The sequence below is a fragment of the Phyllopteryx taeniolatus genome, chromosome 7, assembly GCF_024500385.1.
Source record: "Phyllopteryx taeniolatus isolate TA_2022b chromosome 7, UOR_Ptae_1.2, whole genome shotgun sequence".
Classification (NCBI taxonomy): domain Eukaryota; kingdom Metazoa; phylum Chordata; class Actinopteri; order Syngnathiformes; family Syngnathidae; genus Phyllopteryx; species Phyllopteryx taeniolatus.
Genome location: NC_084508.1, coordinates 30,776,941 through 30,795,800, shown reverse-complemented (window position 1 = coordinate 30,795,800; position 18,860 = coordinate 30,776,941). Strand labels below are relative to the sequence as shown.

At 40.3% G+C, this 18,860-nt stretch overlaps 1 protein-coding gene across 20 annotated transcripts in view; it reads left to right on the top strand.

Annotated features, from left to right (window-relative positions):
- The window catches only part of adcy1a (adenylate cyclase 1a), a 118,380-nt gene that overhangs the window by 51,461 nt on the left and 48,059 nt on the right, over positions 1 to 18,860 (top strand). For 18 of the 20 annotated variants that reach the window (XR_009789350.1, XR_009789349.1, XR_009789353.1 and 15 more), the window contains 6 exons: positions 1,789 to 1,944; positions 3,849 to 4,043; positions 7,789 to 7,886; positions 8,003 to 8,087; positions 9,814 to 9,903; positions 10,235 to 10,509. Coding sequence is in view for 14 of the 20 variants with exons in the window: in XM_061779204.1 (XP_061635188.1) it covers positions 1,789 to 1,944; positions 3,849 to 4,043; positions 7,789 to 7,886; positions 8,003 to 8,087; positions 9,814 to 9,903; positions 10,235 to 10,509 (899 nt within the window). In the remaining 6 variants the exon portion in view is untranslated. Of the gene's footprint in view, positions 1 to 1,788; positions 1,945 to 3,848; positions 4,044 to 7,788; positions 7,887 to 8,002; positions 8,088 to 9,813; positions 9,904 to 10,234; positions 10,510 to 11,443; positions 11,551 to 18,860 lie in introns of those variants that run through there. The other 2 variants (XM_061779216.1, XM_061779218.1) reach the window with 2 other exon arrangements.

The window sequence follows — 18,860 nt, the reverse complement described above, 5'->3', positions numbered from 1 at the left end:
CGCCATGGAACTCGAACCTTTGGTGAGAGCTAGGAGGCGCCGAGTGGCTTCGCTACCCTTAACGAGGTAATTGAAAACTTTCTTGAGTTTTGCCATAAAGGAGTCTCGAGATGTGAGTACCGGGGAGAAATTATGCCAAAGCGCACTAGCCCATATGGCAGCTTTTCCATGCAGGAGGTTGATAATGTATCCGACCTTCGATCTGTAGGTTGGATAGCGCAGCGGTTGTAGATCAAATACTAATGTGCAGTTTAATAAAAAATGGCTACATGAACATAGGTCCCCGGAGTATGGTTCGGGAGGAGGAACATGAGGCTCTTGTACGGAAGGCGGGGCTGGTCGGAGGCTGCCAGCTCCGGAGGAATAGTCATGGGAGCATTGCTGAGGTGGCTCTGGGCAGGAGGGATACTTGTTGTTTAAGGGCATTTAATGAGTCCATGATCTTGCGGAGGGTTTCGTCCTGTCTGCTGATATGAGCGCCCTGGTAGGCGAGCGCTATCATCAACGCTTCTGTAGTCGGTGGGTCCGTCATGGCCTGAGTATTCTGTCACGGTGCGAAGTCAGATGTGAGTTAAATTGGACCGAGGGGAAGGGAGTAGATTTAGAATGTTTTATTGCATGCTGGCTCAGGTTAAGGATATCCAAGGCGAGGTGGTGGACCGTTGGGAACAAGGAGCGAACAGAAAGCGGGAATGGGAGCAGGTGGGGTAGCTTGCCGGCGTGGCTGGTGTAGTCAGTGAGACGAGGAAGGCATGGAAGGAACACTAGAGACGGTGAAGAACACAATCGGGTGAGTACAGATGAGGGTCATAGGATAGTTACTTTCATACCACAAAACCTGAAAGTACAAGAGTTGGCTGGTGAGTCACAGACAAGTGTCAATACTCAAGCGAAGGCTGCAGGACTTGACAGGCTTTAAATGCAGGGTGTAATGAGTAATGCTTGAAAACAGGTGCGCAGCCCAGGTGATGCTGATTGCTGGGGAGAGAGAGAGGAGGAGGAGAGAGCGAGACAAGGCACAAGGCGCATCCCAAGCTCCATAGGAGGAACTGCGGGGCATGGCTCATGACATTCTTATCCCACCTGTCATCCTTATCCATTGCTGCAGAATTAATCTTTTATAATGAAGGTGGTTGTATTGGGATTTAGTCCATTATTTTACATGTATGAAGCTCTAACAATTCTGACTTTTGACAGCATCTAAAAATATATTGAAACGAGATGCAAAAACTAGCAATATGTGACCTTCATATGTGTCATATGTTATAGTAAAAAACAGTATTATCATGGTTACAATAACAAAAAAAAAGCTCCTTGTTAGCAAGATATAATAACATAGTACTGGATTTACAGGTTCTGAATTTTCTTCTACTGTATACTGAATGTTTACTTGTGTCCCATCATGATTTTTGGAAGTCAAATATGCTAATAGAATAATATAAATCAACATTATTATTATTATTATTGCTGTTGTTGTTGTTACCATTATTAATAGTAATTTAATTTTATTGTTACATATTATATCAGACTTCACTACTTTGGTGCTTCAGTACTACTTCAGTAAAGTATTAAATATAAATATTCACATTGTATTATATTACTGTAGGCATGCCGGCACCCAAGTCATTCACAAGAGTGATTTTAAAACTCACAAAATATTTACTACTGAAAGATTTAAAAATATAATGAGAGTTGCTATGTGAAGACAGTGACAGTGCCTAGCATGTGGGAACTTAAGTGAGATTTTGTGGCATTTTAAACATCTCTAACTAGATTTTACTTTTGCAGATCTTTCCTGGTTTAATTTTGTCTGACATCAAACCAGCCAAGAGGATGAAGTTCAAGACTGTATGCTACCTGCTTGTGCAACTAATGCACTGCAGGAAGATGTTCAAGGCGGAGATCCCCTTCTCAAATGTCATGACCTGTGAGGATGATGACAAGGTGAGTAGCGTGTGTTTTAAAATAACAGGTAATGGTTTGTTTTCTCAAAAATATGTAGAGGAAACGTAAAAGCAAATTTCTATGTCTTGTCGATTCAAATTAAAAGATATATTCTCAGAGTCTCCCTTGTATATCAAGTCTAATCAGGAATTTACCTCATTCTATCGTTCAGTTCTATTGCTACTGTACTTCACTTTACGGCCAGGCATGGTCTGTCACAAGTCGAGTCATGACATGATACAATTTGCCTCGGCTCAATCCTGATTTGCTGCAAACCTTTGTTAATCCTTGATAAATACCTTGTATGATGTTATATCCAGTGTAGAGAATTTGGCAGCAGATTTATTTATTTATTTTTTTTTTTTCTGTCAGTTCCTGTTTATCCATACTGTTACATACATGTTTGCCTGTTTCTTTTTATTTGTCTTTCTCAGCAGTGAATTTAGTTTTCTATTATAAGGAAGTTGGTTTCAGGGAGGGAAATCCAGTTTGCATACATAGGTATTTAGCGTATATTGGCATTTGGATAAAACGTAATTTATTTCAGAAATAAATTTGTTGAAGCAGCGATGCCTGCGTTGCTTCTGGTTTAGCGTGATTTGACGCTTAACGTTATAAATCAAGCTATTTTGTTTCGTAGAGGGGACCACGTCACTTTTTATATGTATAAAATTTAGGAAAAAGTGACAACAAACCTTTTATCAGTTTCATAATCTAAAGCTTGCTACATTTTATGTAATACGAGTTCTAGATGACAGAGGTTTCCTTATTAATCTCAGAACACAACAAGGAGTGGAATTTTATGGAATATTTAATGACATCTTCAAGGGAACTATAGGGAACACACAGAGTCTAACTACAGGAAGAAAATAACACTAATAATGGTGAAAGAAAGAAAGATCGGCGCACGAAAAGGGAACTAGAACACCGTGTTGCTGGACTAAAGTTGAAAACGTGAGCGTTTAATGCGTTCAGTCCGGACGAGAGTGCGAGAGAGAGAGAGCAAAGTTGGGATTTTGTGTGAAGCTAGTTATTTACCCGAAATTATTAGGCACTAATATTGTACATACCCTGGAGGCACTAATATTGTACATACCCTGGAGGCATGTCCAAGAGGACGGAGGAGACTGGTGGAAGACCACACCCATCAACTTGAACCTAGTCTACAATTTTGCCATAAAAGTGGTGTAAAAATCATATCTTAATGTAAAATACTCCCAACGTTGTACTCTCACTCATAGATCAAGCATATAGAATGGTTCTTTAAATTTTAATCTTGGCAAATCAACTGTTAATGGTTCAATCACATTTCATGATGTTTGGGCTTCAAATCAAGACAAACAGTTCTTAAAGTCTTACAGCTGCACCTGTAAAGTTGACACACTGACACAGACATCAAGGCATACATTTGGAATATTTCTGCAGAGTTCGTGAAATATCAAAACGGACATTTTATCTTCAGTTAAAAACAATCCTGAATGGATGTCCATCGGTTTAAGTACTCTCAAATGCCAGTGGGTGGTGCCTTGGGGGCATGTTTGAATATTAATCAAATAGTTCATAGCTGTATTTGCGTTCCGTTGTCGATCTTACCCAGCTTGGTCTCCTCAGAGAGAGGATCCCCAACCTTTTGGCTGCTGTCAGTTAAAAAACGAAGAAAATGTGACTGTAAACAAAGATTTCGAGGGGACCTGCTAATTAATTTAGGGTCCACTTGACATACGCCAGTCCTCCTCTTAGTGGCCGTCTCGGAAAATTTTTGCTTATCAAGAGGTTTAGGAAACTGGGTCAGATTCCCTACAGGTATAACAGAAAAAGATGAATATGTTCAACAATGTTGATTTTTATATTAGTCGCAAGACCACTGCATTAGTGAGATTGTGAATTCGTGTGATATGTGACAGCGGCGAGCCTTAAGGACTGCATCTGAGAAGTTAAGGAATCGGACATCTTTCTCAGCAGCCACCATCCAGCACTCACCAGGAACACGAGTCAATCGCTACATTGGACGCCTCATCGAAGCTCGGCAGACTGAGTCAGGGACATCAGATCTCAATTACATTACCTTGTTCTTTAGGAACAGGGACAGGGAGCGCAGGGTAAGACCACCCACACCCACTGAGTATGCAGAGAAAAAAAACTTAACCATACAGAATGCAGTGAACATATACTGTACTTTCCCCATTCTATGTCCAGTAGGATGACTTGCTTTGTGACTGAACACTCCTATTTTTTTAAAATGTCACATACACACCCAACACAGCTCTAATTTTTTTCCCTTTTATCCGTTGCACCCACGCTTGTAGTCTATGATGTCTTTGTGTGTGAGTACATACGTGTGTGTTTGAGTAATCCACCCACCTTCTCAGGAGGGGTTGTAGATAATGATTTGATAACGTCTCAGCAGCACACGTGATTTTTCTCCGATGTGTGCGTGGGTAGAGCCCATAGAGCAATAAATGAGACAGAACAGTTTTTTTTTTGTGTTAAAAACATGAATAAAATGTAACTGGAAATTATTGTTATTAGCATGACACATTGTTGTTTGAGGACATTCTGTATTTACTACAAAGCAACTTTCTATCAGTTTTGCAGGATTGAATAATGAGGATGCATTTAGAATAATCTTAATTATTACCTCTGCCAACTCAAAACAACTTCAAGAAGAGGACTATGGACTCTGAATGCCAATGCTAAAAAAGACACAAGACAGACATGTTCTTGCATACATACAGTACACACAGCAGTCTTTTGAAATCTCATTATAGTCTGCCCAGTTGCTTTAGTGGCTATGCCCACAGGAAGGATGTGACCTAGAGGTGAAAGAGAAATTTAGGAAGGAGCTAGACGAAGTAGTTCTGAGCATCCCAGGCAGAGAGAGAGTCATGATTGGTGCAGATTGTAATGGAAATGTTCCTGAAGGAAACAGGGGTGATGAAGAAGTGATGGATACATTTGGCATCCAGGAAAGGAACTTGGAGGCACAGATGGCGGTAAACTTAGCAAAAATGAGGGAAATGGCTATCGTGAACACTTCTTTCCAGAAGAGGCAGCAACATAGGGTCACCTACAAGAGCGGCGGTAGAAGCACGCAGGTGGATTACATGTTGTCCACACAACTGGCTGTAAGGTAGTGGTAAGTGAGAGTGTGGCTAGACAGCATAGGATTGGTGGAGTGTGTCCTTTGGTAGGAGAGTGGAGGAGACTTGGTGGTGGAACCTTAAAGTGCAGGAAAGCACACAAAGAGAGTTAGCTGAGAAGAAGTGGTACACTGAGAGGACAGAAGAAGGGCACAAGAATACATGGAAATGTGATGTAGGGTGAAGGTAGAGGTGGCAAAGGCCAAACAAGAGGCATATGATGACATATATGCAAGGTTGGACATGAAAGAAGTAGGAAAAGATCTATACAAGTTGGCCAGACAGAGGGATAGAGATGGGAATGATGTCCAGGATGTTAGGGTGATTAAGGATAGAGAGGGTAATGTGTTGACTGGTGCAAGTAGTGTGCTGGATAGATGGAAAGAATACTGTGAGGAGTTGATGAATGAGGAAAATGAGAGAGAAGGACGAGTAGAAGAGGCAATTGTGGTGGACCAGGAAGTAGCAATGATTGGTAAGGGGGATGTTAGAAAGGCACTAAAGAGGATGAAAAATAGAAAGGCAGTTGGTGCTGAAGACATTCCTGTGGAGGTATGGAAGCATCTAGGCGAGGTGAGAAGATGCCTGAGGAATGGAGGAAATGTGTGCTGGTGCCCATTTTTAAGAACAAGGGTAATGTGCTCAGCTGTGAGAACAATAGACGAATAAAGTTGATGAGCCACACAATGAAATTATGGGAAAGAGTAGTGGAGTTTAGACTCAGGACAGAAGTCAATATTTGCGAGCAACAGTATGGTTTCATGCCTAGAAAGAGTACCAAAGATGCATTATTTGCCTTGAGGATGTTGATGGAGAAGTACAGAGAAGGTCAGAAGGAGTTACATTGTGTCTTTGTAGATCAAGAGAAAGCCTATGACAGAGTACCTAGATTGGAACTGTGGTACTGCATGCGGAAGTCTGGTGTGTATTCTGTGTTTTGAATAGTACATAGAATAGGGATTACCCCTGGGCCCATTCTTGTTTGAAGTGGTGATGGATAGGCTGATTAGGTTAGACTGGAATCCACGTGCACCATGATTTTCGTAGATGACATTGTGATCTGCAGTGAAAGCAGGGAGCAGGTTGAGGAACAGTTAGAAAGATGGAGGCATGCACTGGAAAGGAGAGGAATTAGCCGAAGTAAGAATATATTTGCATGAATGAGAAGGGCGGATGGGGAAGAGTGAGGCTCCAGGGAGAAGAGATAGCAAGGGTGGAGGACTTCAAATACTTGGGCTCAACAGTCCAGAGCAATGGTGAGTGTGGAAAGGAAGTAAAGAAACAGGTCAAAGCATGTTGGAACGGGTGGAGGAAGGTGTCAAGTGTGGTATGTGACAGAAGACTCTCTGCTAGGATGAAGGGCAATGTTTATAAAACAGTGGTGAGGCCAGCCATGATGTACGGATTAGAGACAGTGACACTGAAGAGACAACAGGAAGCAGAGTTGGAGGTGGCGGAAATGAAGATGTTGAGGTTCGCTCTCGGAGTGACCAGGTTGGATAAAATTAGAAATGAGCTCATCAGAGGGACGGCCAAGGTTAGATGTTTTGGAGACAAAATTAGAGTGAGCAGACTTCAATGGTTTGGACACATCAAGAGGAGGGAGAGTGAGTATATTGACAGAAGGATAATGAGACTGGAGCTGCCAGACGTGAACTAGAGGAAGACCAAAGAGAAGGCTGATAGATGTAGTGAGGGAAGACATGAGGGCAGTTGGTGTTAGAGAGGAGGATGCAGGAGGTCGGCTTAGATGGAAAATTATGACACGCTGTGGCGACCCTTAACGGGACAAGATGAAAGGAAAAGTAGAAGAGTCTGCCCATTTTCTAGAATCAAGCCCCTGCCAGCTACATGAATGGCAGCTATGTAAAAAACTATAGTACAAAAGGCTTTTAAAGGCGACATATTGTGTATTTTTTCACGATTTAAAACTTTTATAATGGACACCCTTATTTAAGCCTTGCTGATTTCAGCCTGTTTTTAGAGTGCAGTTCAGTCTCAGGAAAACGAGTCACTCCTCAGTCTGCTCCCTCGACTGCTGAGCCAATGCAGACCACGGCTTTTGTTACCATGATAGTGGTTGCGACCAGGCCTAGAGTGTGTTGAAAAAAAGTGAGCAGTCATGAAGGAAATTTGAAGATTATTTGTATTTTTATTTGTGGAGACAGCATTTCATCAGCAAGCCGCCAAATTCAATGTCAATTAGTGTAGCGAACCCATGCATGTGCCGCATGCAGCAGACACATCGCCAAACACAAATACTCTATTCCTGGATGTAAACAGCTCACCTAACAATATTGTGACAAACAAAATGTCAGGAGTAAGGCGCAGTGTTTGGAGAAAAGTCAAGAATTGAAATGACTCGATCCATCTCACCATACACCCCAACTGCTGTAATCCATCCACCTTCTAAATGTTGGATTGTTTACAGCGCTGCTCGAACGCTGATTGGTTGAAACAGAGACGTCAGATTCTGACAAAAAATGGAATGGAAAAGTCCTATGCATATATATCTTTAAATGACTCTGTTGTGAATTTGGGATTCATGAAAAAAAGTGCTTTAAAATTCTTGAACAGATTTGTTTAAATAACTATTGGTGAAAAATGGCCAACAAATAAGTACGTGTCCACTTTGGACATACTTGTACATGGACTGAAAAAGATGGATGAATGAATCGTATCTCTCCTTCTGTCCTTTTCTCAGTATAACCAGATGTGTGATGATCATTTCATCGGCGCAGTGGTTGTCTCTCTGATCCTGGCTGCATTTTTTGGCCTTATCTATCTGTTAATGATCCCACAGTACGTTTCTTACTTGATACTTTGTTAACAGTACAATCAAAAATGCATCTGTTGCACTGCATTTAGTGGAAAAAGAACTTTTTCTTCTCACTCCAATGTTGCTCTTTCTCTCACAGGGGAATGCTGGTACTGCTTTTGTTGGTGTTATGTTTCTGTTTTCATGTGGCCTGTGTCATGTACCTGCATATTACGAGTGTTCAGGTAGGAACTTCTTATAAGCTTCCATCATATTGCCCCCTCCCTCTTTTTTTAAAACTCTCAGAAAGGTCTTAATTTAAACAGTCGTTTTTGTTGCAGTTTGCAGTATGTTGTATCTTTTCGTTAATTGATACAGTAAATGTATAGTAAGTTAATATTAATTCACATGGTTATTGGAAGTTGAATAAATATAGTAATATGAAGTTAAAAAGAGTATAAAACATGGATTGTATCGAGATAAATGTGCATAGAATTATTCTGTCTCTAGATGGCAGCGGTGTTTCATGTTAGACATTGATGTACAGATTATGTGAAGAAGACGAAGAAGACGCACCTGCTAAACAGATAGATGTCATGTTAAGAGTAGAGAGAACGATTGAGAGCAATGTGATGCCATTGTATTTTACGATGAAAGTTGAGAAAAGGAGAGAAAGAAAAGCAACTTGTGGATCCTACCCATTTTGTTTATAGAAACAACTATTTGATAAGTATCAATCAAAACTGAACATTAACTTATATAGTGATCCCTCGTTTTTCGCGGTTAATGGAGACCAGAACCCCCCGCGAAAGGTAAAAAACCCCCCCACCCCCAGGACTTTTCGTGTATGTGTATGTGGATACCAGAATGTTTAAAATATGTAAACAGTATTTATACTTTACATATTTGAGACAAAGATTACAACAGTACACATATTTACTTAAATCTTTAATTATAAAACCTTATACAGTAATTAACATTCATCAACATTGCCTTCTGAGACAGGCGAAGAGGCTTGCGTTGGTGGCGGAGGAGAGGCTCTCACTTGACCTGTAGAGGCTTTAGGTTCACTCGGAGACTCTTCTGCTGGAGGTGCTGATGGTGTAGCTGGGGTTTTACCTTGGTGAAAAACATGGTGATGGGTCTTGTCTTTGTTTTTTCTTTTGCTTCAAAATTCCCCTGTACAAGGATATAACCCCGTCTCTTATTACGCGGAGTTACCACACGTTTCGCTTCCTTATTTAAGCAGTTTTGCGGATGTTTGCTAACCTCTTTCTTGATGTACCGCACTGTAGATTCATTCACGCCATAATGGCGTGCCACAGATGCATAAAGTCTGCCCTCTTTGATCATATCTAAAAGTTTCACTTTTTCGCTGACGGTCATCATCTTCTTCCTCTTGGGCGCCCAGGAGGAAGCTTTCGCAGGGGCACAGCGCTTAGGCGGCAGTGTAAGGGCTTAACTAATCAAAAAAACTTATCACGAACACAACACTAAGATACAGTATGCGAGACAGTCAACAGCGTGGACGAGACTGGCGAGACACAACAAGGGAAGATGCTGGGTGAGTCTGCGATGATGCGCAGCCAGTCAGCTCACGGGATAAATCCAATCGTGCTCTCATTGGTCGATGCCGCGCCAGGAACCAATCACGCGCCTTGTATGAGTGATAACGGGAAGCGCGAAGTGGCGAGGGAACACTGTATATCTCAACCTTTATTGAAATGATGAAGATTAAATTGGGCTCGTGTTGTTCATGAAGCCTCAATGGGTCTACTCTAAACTATCTCATTTTAGAATAACACTGATCAATTAAGTCTTTGTTAATTACCCTCCCTTGAGAATATCTGCTCTTAGATTTGCACATACTGTAAGAAATATACCACATAACACAGTCATGTCAACACCACTCTTTAGTTTTGATTTGTCTCCATTCTTCTCATTGAACCTTTTCTTTCTTTTGCTGTCAAGTGCCAACCGGGCTGCCTCACCATCCAGATACGAACAGTTGTGTGTGTCTTCCTTGTTTTGCTCTCTTATTCTGTTGCACAGGCCTGCATGGTAAGTCCTAAATTCCCCTTGACTTGATACAGAGGTTAAACATCAGTTCAGTTTTCCTTTAATAGAAATAATCCCTTCAGCATCTTCTACAAAACGTTTTGTATGACTAATGTAATAAGTTTTCAAGCTTTCAAGTCTAAAAAAAGGGGGAAGAAAAACAATGGGCCATTAACAAAGGAAGACGTCCAAGCAACCTTTTTTTTTTAACTAATTATGCATTATATCAACATAAATATTATAAATTGTAAACACTGGTGAACATTCTTGAGAATTTGAGGTTTCCAGTATCTATTTTTCTGTTGTCTCTGATTTTTCTCTTTCGTTTTTATAGGTGGGATTTATTCCATGGGGTCGGGTTATAATCAGATCCAACAACTCTATGCAGCATTCTCCTGCAGACATGTTTGGTGTAGAACCACCTAACAGCACAGCTGCAGATAGAGCTGGTCCAAACATGGCGTATGCGCTGTTGTCCTGTTTAGCTGGTACACTCACCATTGTTCCCTACCTCAGAGTGTCTTCACTCCCAAAGATCCTCCTGCTTCTCCTTCTGTCTGTCACCTACACAGTCATAATGGAGACCAGTGGGTATCGTCAAGCTGTCGGGTAAGACAATTATCATTGTTTAAATTACTTCTAGAAACCTATATTTTGTTCAATTGTATTGTACTGTAGTTAGGAAAAGTTAACCTGCCAAGACTCGCTATCAGCAGAGTAACGACTGAGGGGTAGGTGGGAGTCGGGCAATACCTGGTGGTCTAGTTAGCTCACTAGTGATCGTTAGTGGTTTGTGGGCTGTTAACCGTAACCACCTTTTGTGCTCTAATTTACATTAGCAATGCTTATGCAATAGCAAACGACTTAACATATTGTAGGTATTTTACTAAAAAGTGTCAAAATACCTGTATATCAGACTAGACGATATCATTAGATAGAGGAGTGATACACAAATAAAATCAGGCCTAGTTTGTACACCCCAATTCCAATGAAGTTGGGACGTTGTGTTAAACATACATAAAAACAGAATACAATGATTTGCAAATCATGTTCAACCTATATTTAATTGAATACACTATAAAAGATATTTAATGTTCAAACTGATAAACTTTATTGTTTTTAGCAAATAATCCTTAACTTAGAATTTTATGGCTGCAACACGTTCCAAAAAAGCTGGGACAGGTGGCAAAAAAGACTGGAATGGAAGGAATGCTCATCAAACACCTGTGTGGAACATCCCACAGGTGAACAGGCTAATTGGGAACAGGTGGGTGTCATGATTGGGTATAAAAGGAGCTTACCTGCTCAGTCATTTACAAGCAAAGATGAGGTGAGGTTCACCTCTTTGTGAACAAGTGCGTGAGAAAATAGTCGAATTGTTTAAGGACAATGTTCCTCAACGTGCAATTGAAAGGAATTTAGGGATTTCATCATCTATGGTCCATAACATCATCAAAAGGTTCAGAAAATCTGGAGAAATCAATGCATGTAAGCGGCAAGCCCGAAAACCAACATTGAATGCCTGTGACCTTCGATCCCTCAGGTGGCACTGCATCAAGAAACGACATCAATGTGTAAAGGATATCACCACATGGGCTCAGGAACACTTCAGAAAACCAATGTCAATAAATACAGTTCGGCGCTACATCCGTAAGTGCAACTTGAAACTCTACTATGCAAAGCAAAAGCCATTTATCAACAACACCCAGAAAAGCTTCTCTGGGCCCGAGCTCATCTAAGATGGACTGATGCAAAGTGGAAAAGTGTTCTGTGGTCTGATGAGTCCACATTTCAAATTGTTTTTGGAAATTGTGGACGTTGTGTTCTCCGGGCCAAAGAGGAAAAGAACTATCCAGACTGTTATGGACGCAAAGTTCAAAAGCCAGCATCTGTGACGGTATGGGGCTGTTTTAGTGCCAATGGCATTGGTAACTTACACATCTGTGACGGCACCATGAATCCTGAAAGGTACATACAGGTTTTGGAGAAAGACAATGCAAACCACATTCTGCACGTGTTACAACAGCGTGGCTTCGTAGTAAAAGAGTGCGGGTACTAGACTGGCCTGCCTGCAGTCCAGACCTGTTTCCCATTGAAAATGTGTGGCGCATTATGAAGCATAAAATACGACAACGTAGACCCTGGATATTGAACAGCTGAAGCTGTACATCAAGCAATAATGGGAAATAATTCCACCTACAAAGCTTCAACAATTAGTGTCCTCAGTTCCCGAAGCTTTATTGAATGTTATTAAAAGAAAAGGTGATGTAACACAGTGGTAAACTTGACCCTGTCCCATCTTTTTTGGAACGTGTTTCAGCCATAAAATTCTAAGTTAATGATTATTTGATAAAAACAACAAAGTTTATCAGTTTGAACATTAAATACCTTCTCTTTGTAGTGTATTCAATTAAATATAGGTTGAACATGATTTACAAATTATTGTATTCTATTTTTATTTATGTTTAACACAACATCCCAACTTCATTGGAATTGGGTTTGTAAGAATCAGATAAGCATTAAGGATTTTATGCCACGTTATGTCGCAGTTCGGCCCAAATTTCTGGCCCAGACATTAATGTAAATCATTGGGAAATTTGTGACCGAAACCTTGACTCTTTTTAGTTGAAATGTGAAGTATAAGTATTTTGAAGTATTTTTCAATGGCGGCTTTACAGAAACCAAGAATAATAATAGTGAATCATGGATATATAGTTTTCTCTTGTATACAAATCCTACGAACGTGTGATTTTTGACCCTGAAATCGAGGAACGTTTTTATGTTTGTCAGAACCACAGAAAATCTCAACCGAATTGAAGATTTCAAAAACGAGGTGGTAGAGGGATTTCGTAATCTGAAAAAGAACAAGTATTACCTTGCGTGAAACAATGAGAAAACATGATTTTGGTGGACCTCCATTTATCTAATAATTGACAGTGTTGAACCTGAATAACTTCAATGAATGAAGGTTCATGAACAAGTTCATATTTTGGCCAAACGTGAATTGAACTTAGTTCATTTCTGCCTGATGAACGTGATTGAGAACTCGCTCGTTCTGGCGTCTGTGAACGGTTTTTGAAAGAAAGTTTATTTTCTTTCAAGAGTGCCAGGTATTTTTGGGGGCCTTCCAGGACTAATCCTGCCTGAACACACTATACTGTATATGAGCCTTCATATGTCGGGCGATAAACGCCGTGTTTGGCAACCGATTCTGTGCAGCCACCATTCATGTTTACATGGGCGAGGTGGGTTCAGGCAACACTGTAAATGGCAGAGATTATGTTCTTTGTTAGGAAAAATTGTATTTGTTTCAAAATGCTTTAGTTAAAATACTGTACGATCACACTGTCATAATATAGAATTTTATTTTTGCAATGTAAGACAAGATAAGATAAAATATTTTGTTAATATAGTCAACCAGAGCTGCTAGTAATGCAAAGTTATCCATGTCTTTTCACCATCTTTTCTGTCACACTGTGTTGCGTGTTTTTGTTTGTTCATTAAGGACAAAAGTCCAGTTTTTGTTGTAATTCCTCATTTTAAAAAAAATACCATTCAAGCAACACGTTTTTCCTCATGTTTTTGATTGTAGGGTGAAAGCTGCAGCTGGCTATTTGTGTTGACTGAATGGGTGACAACAATGAGAAAATGAAATGCCAGTATTTTGAGGGTAAAAGCCCCTCAGCAACATGCAGTATTGGGGAAAAAAGGAACTATGAACTAGTTCAATTTATGGAATCAGATTTGTACCAAAAGGATTCACACAAAAACTTTTTAAATCGCAAAAGTGATGACGACTTTTGTGTTTGCGTTTCTTTTTTATTCGCTGACGTTTTTTTTTTTTTTGGCTGACTTTTGGCACAAACCTCTCGGGCGGGTGGGCTTTATGAGGAATGCGTCCTCATTGGCAAATTTGTTTTGTGTGACAGCTAATGCCCCTGGATGTGATTTCTTTTTTTCTCGTCACACTGAGCAGCGGAGCCAACGTTAAGCATGCAAGATTAAATTTTCGATCACCTTAAGGAAATGTAAGTGTCTTATCGTATATGTTGTCAATGGTGTACTAGGAAGAAGTAATGTTGTAACATTATGCTAGTAAAATGTTAGCAGTCCACACCCACAGTTTATCAACAATTTAGCAGCTAAATACCATTAGCTATATTGCTAACGTTAGCTACCATACTGACTCGTGACTGACTGTTTGCTATATGGCCACTGGCCACATTTCTTTATCATCTTATGATTATTACATTACTAAATAAAATTCAACACTTACCAGTTTGGCTTAAAGACGGAATTAGCATAAAAGGGAACTACTATTATGGAACTACTACTATATTACTATTAGAAACATTAAGAGTAGTATGCCGTGGTAAAATGGCAAACAGATAAGAAGGTATTAAAAATGGATAATTCCCAAGCCTACACTGTAGTCTCCTCCAACTTCCGTCTTGGGCTAGCTTCCAGTGTAGTCTTCCCCAGTCGGCTTCCTCTGCTGTGAGAATTAGCAAACAGTCCACTATGTGTCCAAAAAATTCAGAGTGAATGGTCCCGTCTTCAAGCCTCGGTTTGTTTGAACAGTTTTCATTAGTCAACTAAGACCTCCATCAACCTACCGTCAAGTAATATCACATCTCTTTGTTTTTGTGTCCCACAGTCTAAATTTAGAATTTCTTCACATGGAACAGCTGAGGATGAAGATGCATTCAATGTCCCTGGAGTGATAAAGTGGTTGACTGGACAGGAACACCAGCATGCATCTTCTAAATGCAGAAAGATAAACTTGTAGGCTAACTGTCTACTTTGACCAAACTTTCCTTGAAAGAAAATCCTGAAAGTTTATACTACTTGAAACATAATACTGGATCATGTACACAAATGCCTCAAAACAAAAACAAAAATCAAATTTTCCAATTCTACAATTTTCACATTTAATTTTCACTTCACTCAGTCTTAGCATAAGATTGAGCATCTGAATGTAGATTTCCTGTTCAGACAAGGTGGATGTGATCGGATTTATGAATGCATGAAGGACATGAAGGTTACGGTTCGAAAGGGGGAAAGGGCATGCATGTCTGACACCACCAGCCCATCATCTGGGTCGGCATCAGGGCTGTGATCCTGGAGAAGTTGCTCCGTTGGCTGAAAGACAGTAAGGTTAATTAGATTAGAACAATGAAAACTGTTCAAACAAACCGAGGCTTGAAGCCGGGACCGTTCACTATGAATTTTGTGGACACATAGTGGACTGTTTGCTCATTCTCACAGCAGAAGAAGCCGACTCGGGAAGACTGCACTGGAAGCTAGCCCAAGACGGAAGTTGAAAGAGACTACAGTGTAGGCTTGGGAATTATCCATTTTTAATACCTTCTTATCTCTTTGCCATTTAACCACGGCATACTACTCTTAATGTTTCTAATAGTAATCCATCAATCCATCCATCTTCTTTACCGCTTATCCTCACTCGGGTTGCGGGGGTGCTGGAGCCTATCCCAGCTATCTTTGGGCGAGAAGCGAGGTACATCCTGAACTAGTCGCCAGCCAATTGGAGGGCACTTATAATATAAACAAACAACCATTCGCACCCACATTCACACCTACGGGCAATTTAGAGTCTTCAATCAACCTACCATGCATGTTTTTGGGATGTGGGAGGAAACCGGAGTACCCAGAGAAAACCCACACAGAACATGAAAAATCCACACAGGTGGGGCCGGGATTTGAACCCCGATCCTCAGAACTGTGAGGCAGACATGCTAACCAGTCATGCCGCCCTCTAATAGTAATCATTTACAAAAACAATTACACATACACACATATACAGTGGGTACGGAAAGTATACAGACGCCCTTAAATTTTTCACTCTTTTATATTGCAGCCATTTGGTAAAATCATTTAAGTTAATTTTTCCACATTAATGTACACACAGCACTCCATATTGACAGGAGAAAAAAATAATGAATTGTTGAAATTTTTGCAAATTTATTAAAGAAAAAAAAACTGAAATATCTCACAGCCATAAGTATTCAGACCCTTTGCTCTGTATTTAGTAGAAGCACCCTTTTGAGCTAATTCAGCCATGAGTCTTTTTGGGAATGATGACACAAGTTTTTCACACCTGGATTTGGGGATTGCCATTCCTCCTTGCAGACCCTCTCCAGTTCTGCCAGGTTGGATGGTGAATGTTAGTGGGCAGCCATTTTCAGGTCTTTTCAGAGATGCTCAATTAGGTTTAAGTCAGGGCTCTGGCTGGGCCATTCAAGAACAGTCATGGAGTTGTTCTGAAGCCACACCTTCGGTATGTTAGCTGTGTGCTTATGGTGATTGTCTTGTTTGAAGGTGAACCTGCTGAGGTTCTGAGCACTCTGGAGAAGGTTTTGGTCCAGGATATCCCTGTACTTGGCCGCATTCATATTTCCTTCGATTGCAACCAGTCGTCCTGTCCCTGCAGCTGAAAAACACCCCCACAGCAAGATGCTGCCACCACCATGCTTCACTGGGACTGCATTCGACAGGTGATGAGCAGTGCCTGGTTTTCTCCACACATGCGGCTTAGAATTAAGGCCAACAATTTCTATCTTGATCTCATCAGATCACAGAATCTTATTTCTCACCATCTTGGAGTCCTTCAGGTGTTTTTAGCAAACTCCATGTGGGCTTTCATGTGTCGTGCACTCTGCCATAAAGCCCCGACTGGTGGAGGGCTGCAGTGATGGTTGACTTTCTAGAACTTTCTCCCATCTCCCGACTGCATCTCTGGTGCTCAGCCACAGTGATCTTTGGGTTCTTCTTTACCTCTGTCACCAAGGCTCTTCTCCCCCAATTGCTTGGTTTGGCCAGACGGCCAGCTCTAGGACGGTTTCTGGTCGTCCCAAACGTCTTACATTTAAGGATTATGGAGGCCAATGTGCTCTTAGGAACCTAAAGTGCAGCAGAATTTTTTTTGTAACCTTAGCCAGATCTGTGCCTTGCCACAAATCTATCTGAGCTCTTCAGGCAGTTCCTTTGACCTAATGATTCTCATTTGCTCTGACATGCACTGTGAGCTGTAAGGTCTTATATAGACAGGTTTGTGGCTTTCCTAATCAAGTCCAATCAGTATAATCAAACACAGCTGGACGCCAATGAAGGTGTAGAACCATCTTAAGGATGATCAGAAGAAATGGACAGCACCCGAGTTAAATATATGAGTGGCACAGCAAAGGGTCTGAATACTTATGGCTGTGTGATATTTCAGTTTTTCTTTTAAATAAATCTGCAAAGATTTCAAAAATTCAGTTTTTTTTCTGTCAATGTGGGGTGCTGGGTGTACATTAATGAGGAAAAAATTTACTTAAATGATTTTAACAAATGGCTGCAATATAACAAAGAGTGAAAAATTTAAGGGGGTCTGAAAACTTTCCGTACCCACTGTATACATACATATATCCTAATGCTGGTGTTCCTTCAAAACTAAATTATTTCACAGGGGAAAACATTTGCTATAAATACATACTTAATATTGAAATAAACCCTAAGATTATAGAAAGGAAAACTGTCTTTATCTGTACTTATTTTCTTTTTGTCAACAGAAAATCTGGCTAACTTTAAAAGTAGATATTGTATATAATCAAGCTCTTGCTGGAAAGTTATTTGGGCTTTGTGCTTCCCTTTTATGCTAATTCCGTCTTTAAGCCGTACTGGTTGTAAGTGTTACATTTTATTTGGTAATATAATCATCATCATCATATATTATATGATGATTCATAAGATGATAAAGAAATGTGGCCACTGGCCATATAGCAAACAGTCAGTCACGAGTGAGAATGGCAGCTAACGTTAGCAATATAGCTAATGGTATTTAGATGCTAAATTGTTGATAAACTGTGGCTGTGCACTTCTAACATGTTACTAGAATAATGTTACAACATCACTTCTTCCTAGTACAGCATTGACAACATATACGATAGATACTTATTATAAATATATAATAATATATAAATTGAATCTTGCATTCTTAATGTTGCTCTGCTCCTCAGTGTGACGTGGAAAAAAATAAATTACACCCGGGGGCATTAGCTGTCACTCAAAACAAATTAGCCAATGAGGACTAATTCCTCATAAAGCCCACCCATCCGAGAGGTTTGTGCCAAAAGTCAGCAAAAAAAACTGAAAAGTAAAACTGAAACTGTAACCGAAACAACCTGAAACATAAGCGAAAAAAACTGAAACTTAAGTGAAAAAAACTGAAACTTAAGTGAAAAAAATACTTGAAACGTAAGCAAAAAAAACAAAAACGTAAGCAGAAAAAAAAGAAATGCAAAAAGTCCATCCATCCTCCATCCATCCATTTTCTGAGCCGCTTCTCCTCACTAGGGTCGCGGGCATGCTGGAGCCTATCCCAGCTGTCATCGGGCAGGAGGCGGGATACACTCTGAACTGGTTGCCAGCTAATCACAGGGCACATAGAAATAAACATCCATTCGCACTCACACTCATGCCTGTGGGCAATTTAGAGTCTCCAATTAATGCATGTTTTTGGGATGTGGGAGGAAACCGGAGTGCCCGGAGAAAACCCACGCAGGCACGGGGAGAACATGCAAACTCCACACAAGCGTGGCCGGGGATTGAACCCAGGTTCTCAGAACTGTGAGGCTGACGCTCTAACCAGTCGTCCACCGTTCCGCCATGCAAAAAGTCATCATTGATTTTTCAATTTAAAAAGTTTTATGTGAATCTTGGCACAAATCTGATTCCAAATGGCCTTCCTGTGTGGAGTTTGCATATTGAATTTTCTATTACGAACAAATTTGGAAAATGTAAAAAAATATGAAATTTAATTTGACTAGCCAACATAAGGACAAACATGTTAATTAAATGCAAGAGAGAGTGACTGAATAAAAATGTTAAGATCATTTGTGCCTACCAAAGTATTTTTTTTTTCAAATAACGTGGTGAAAACAGATTGAATTTACATGATT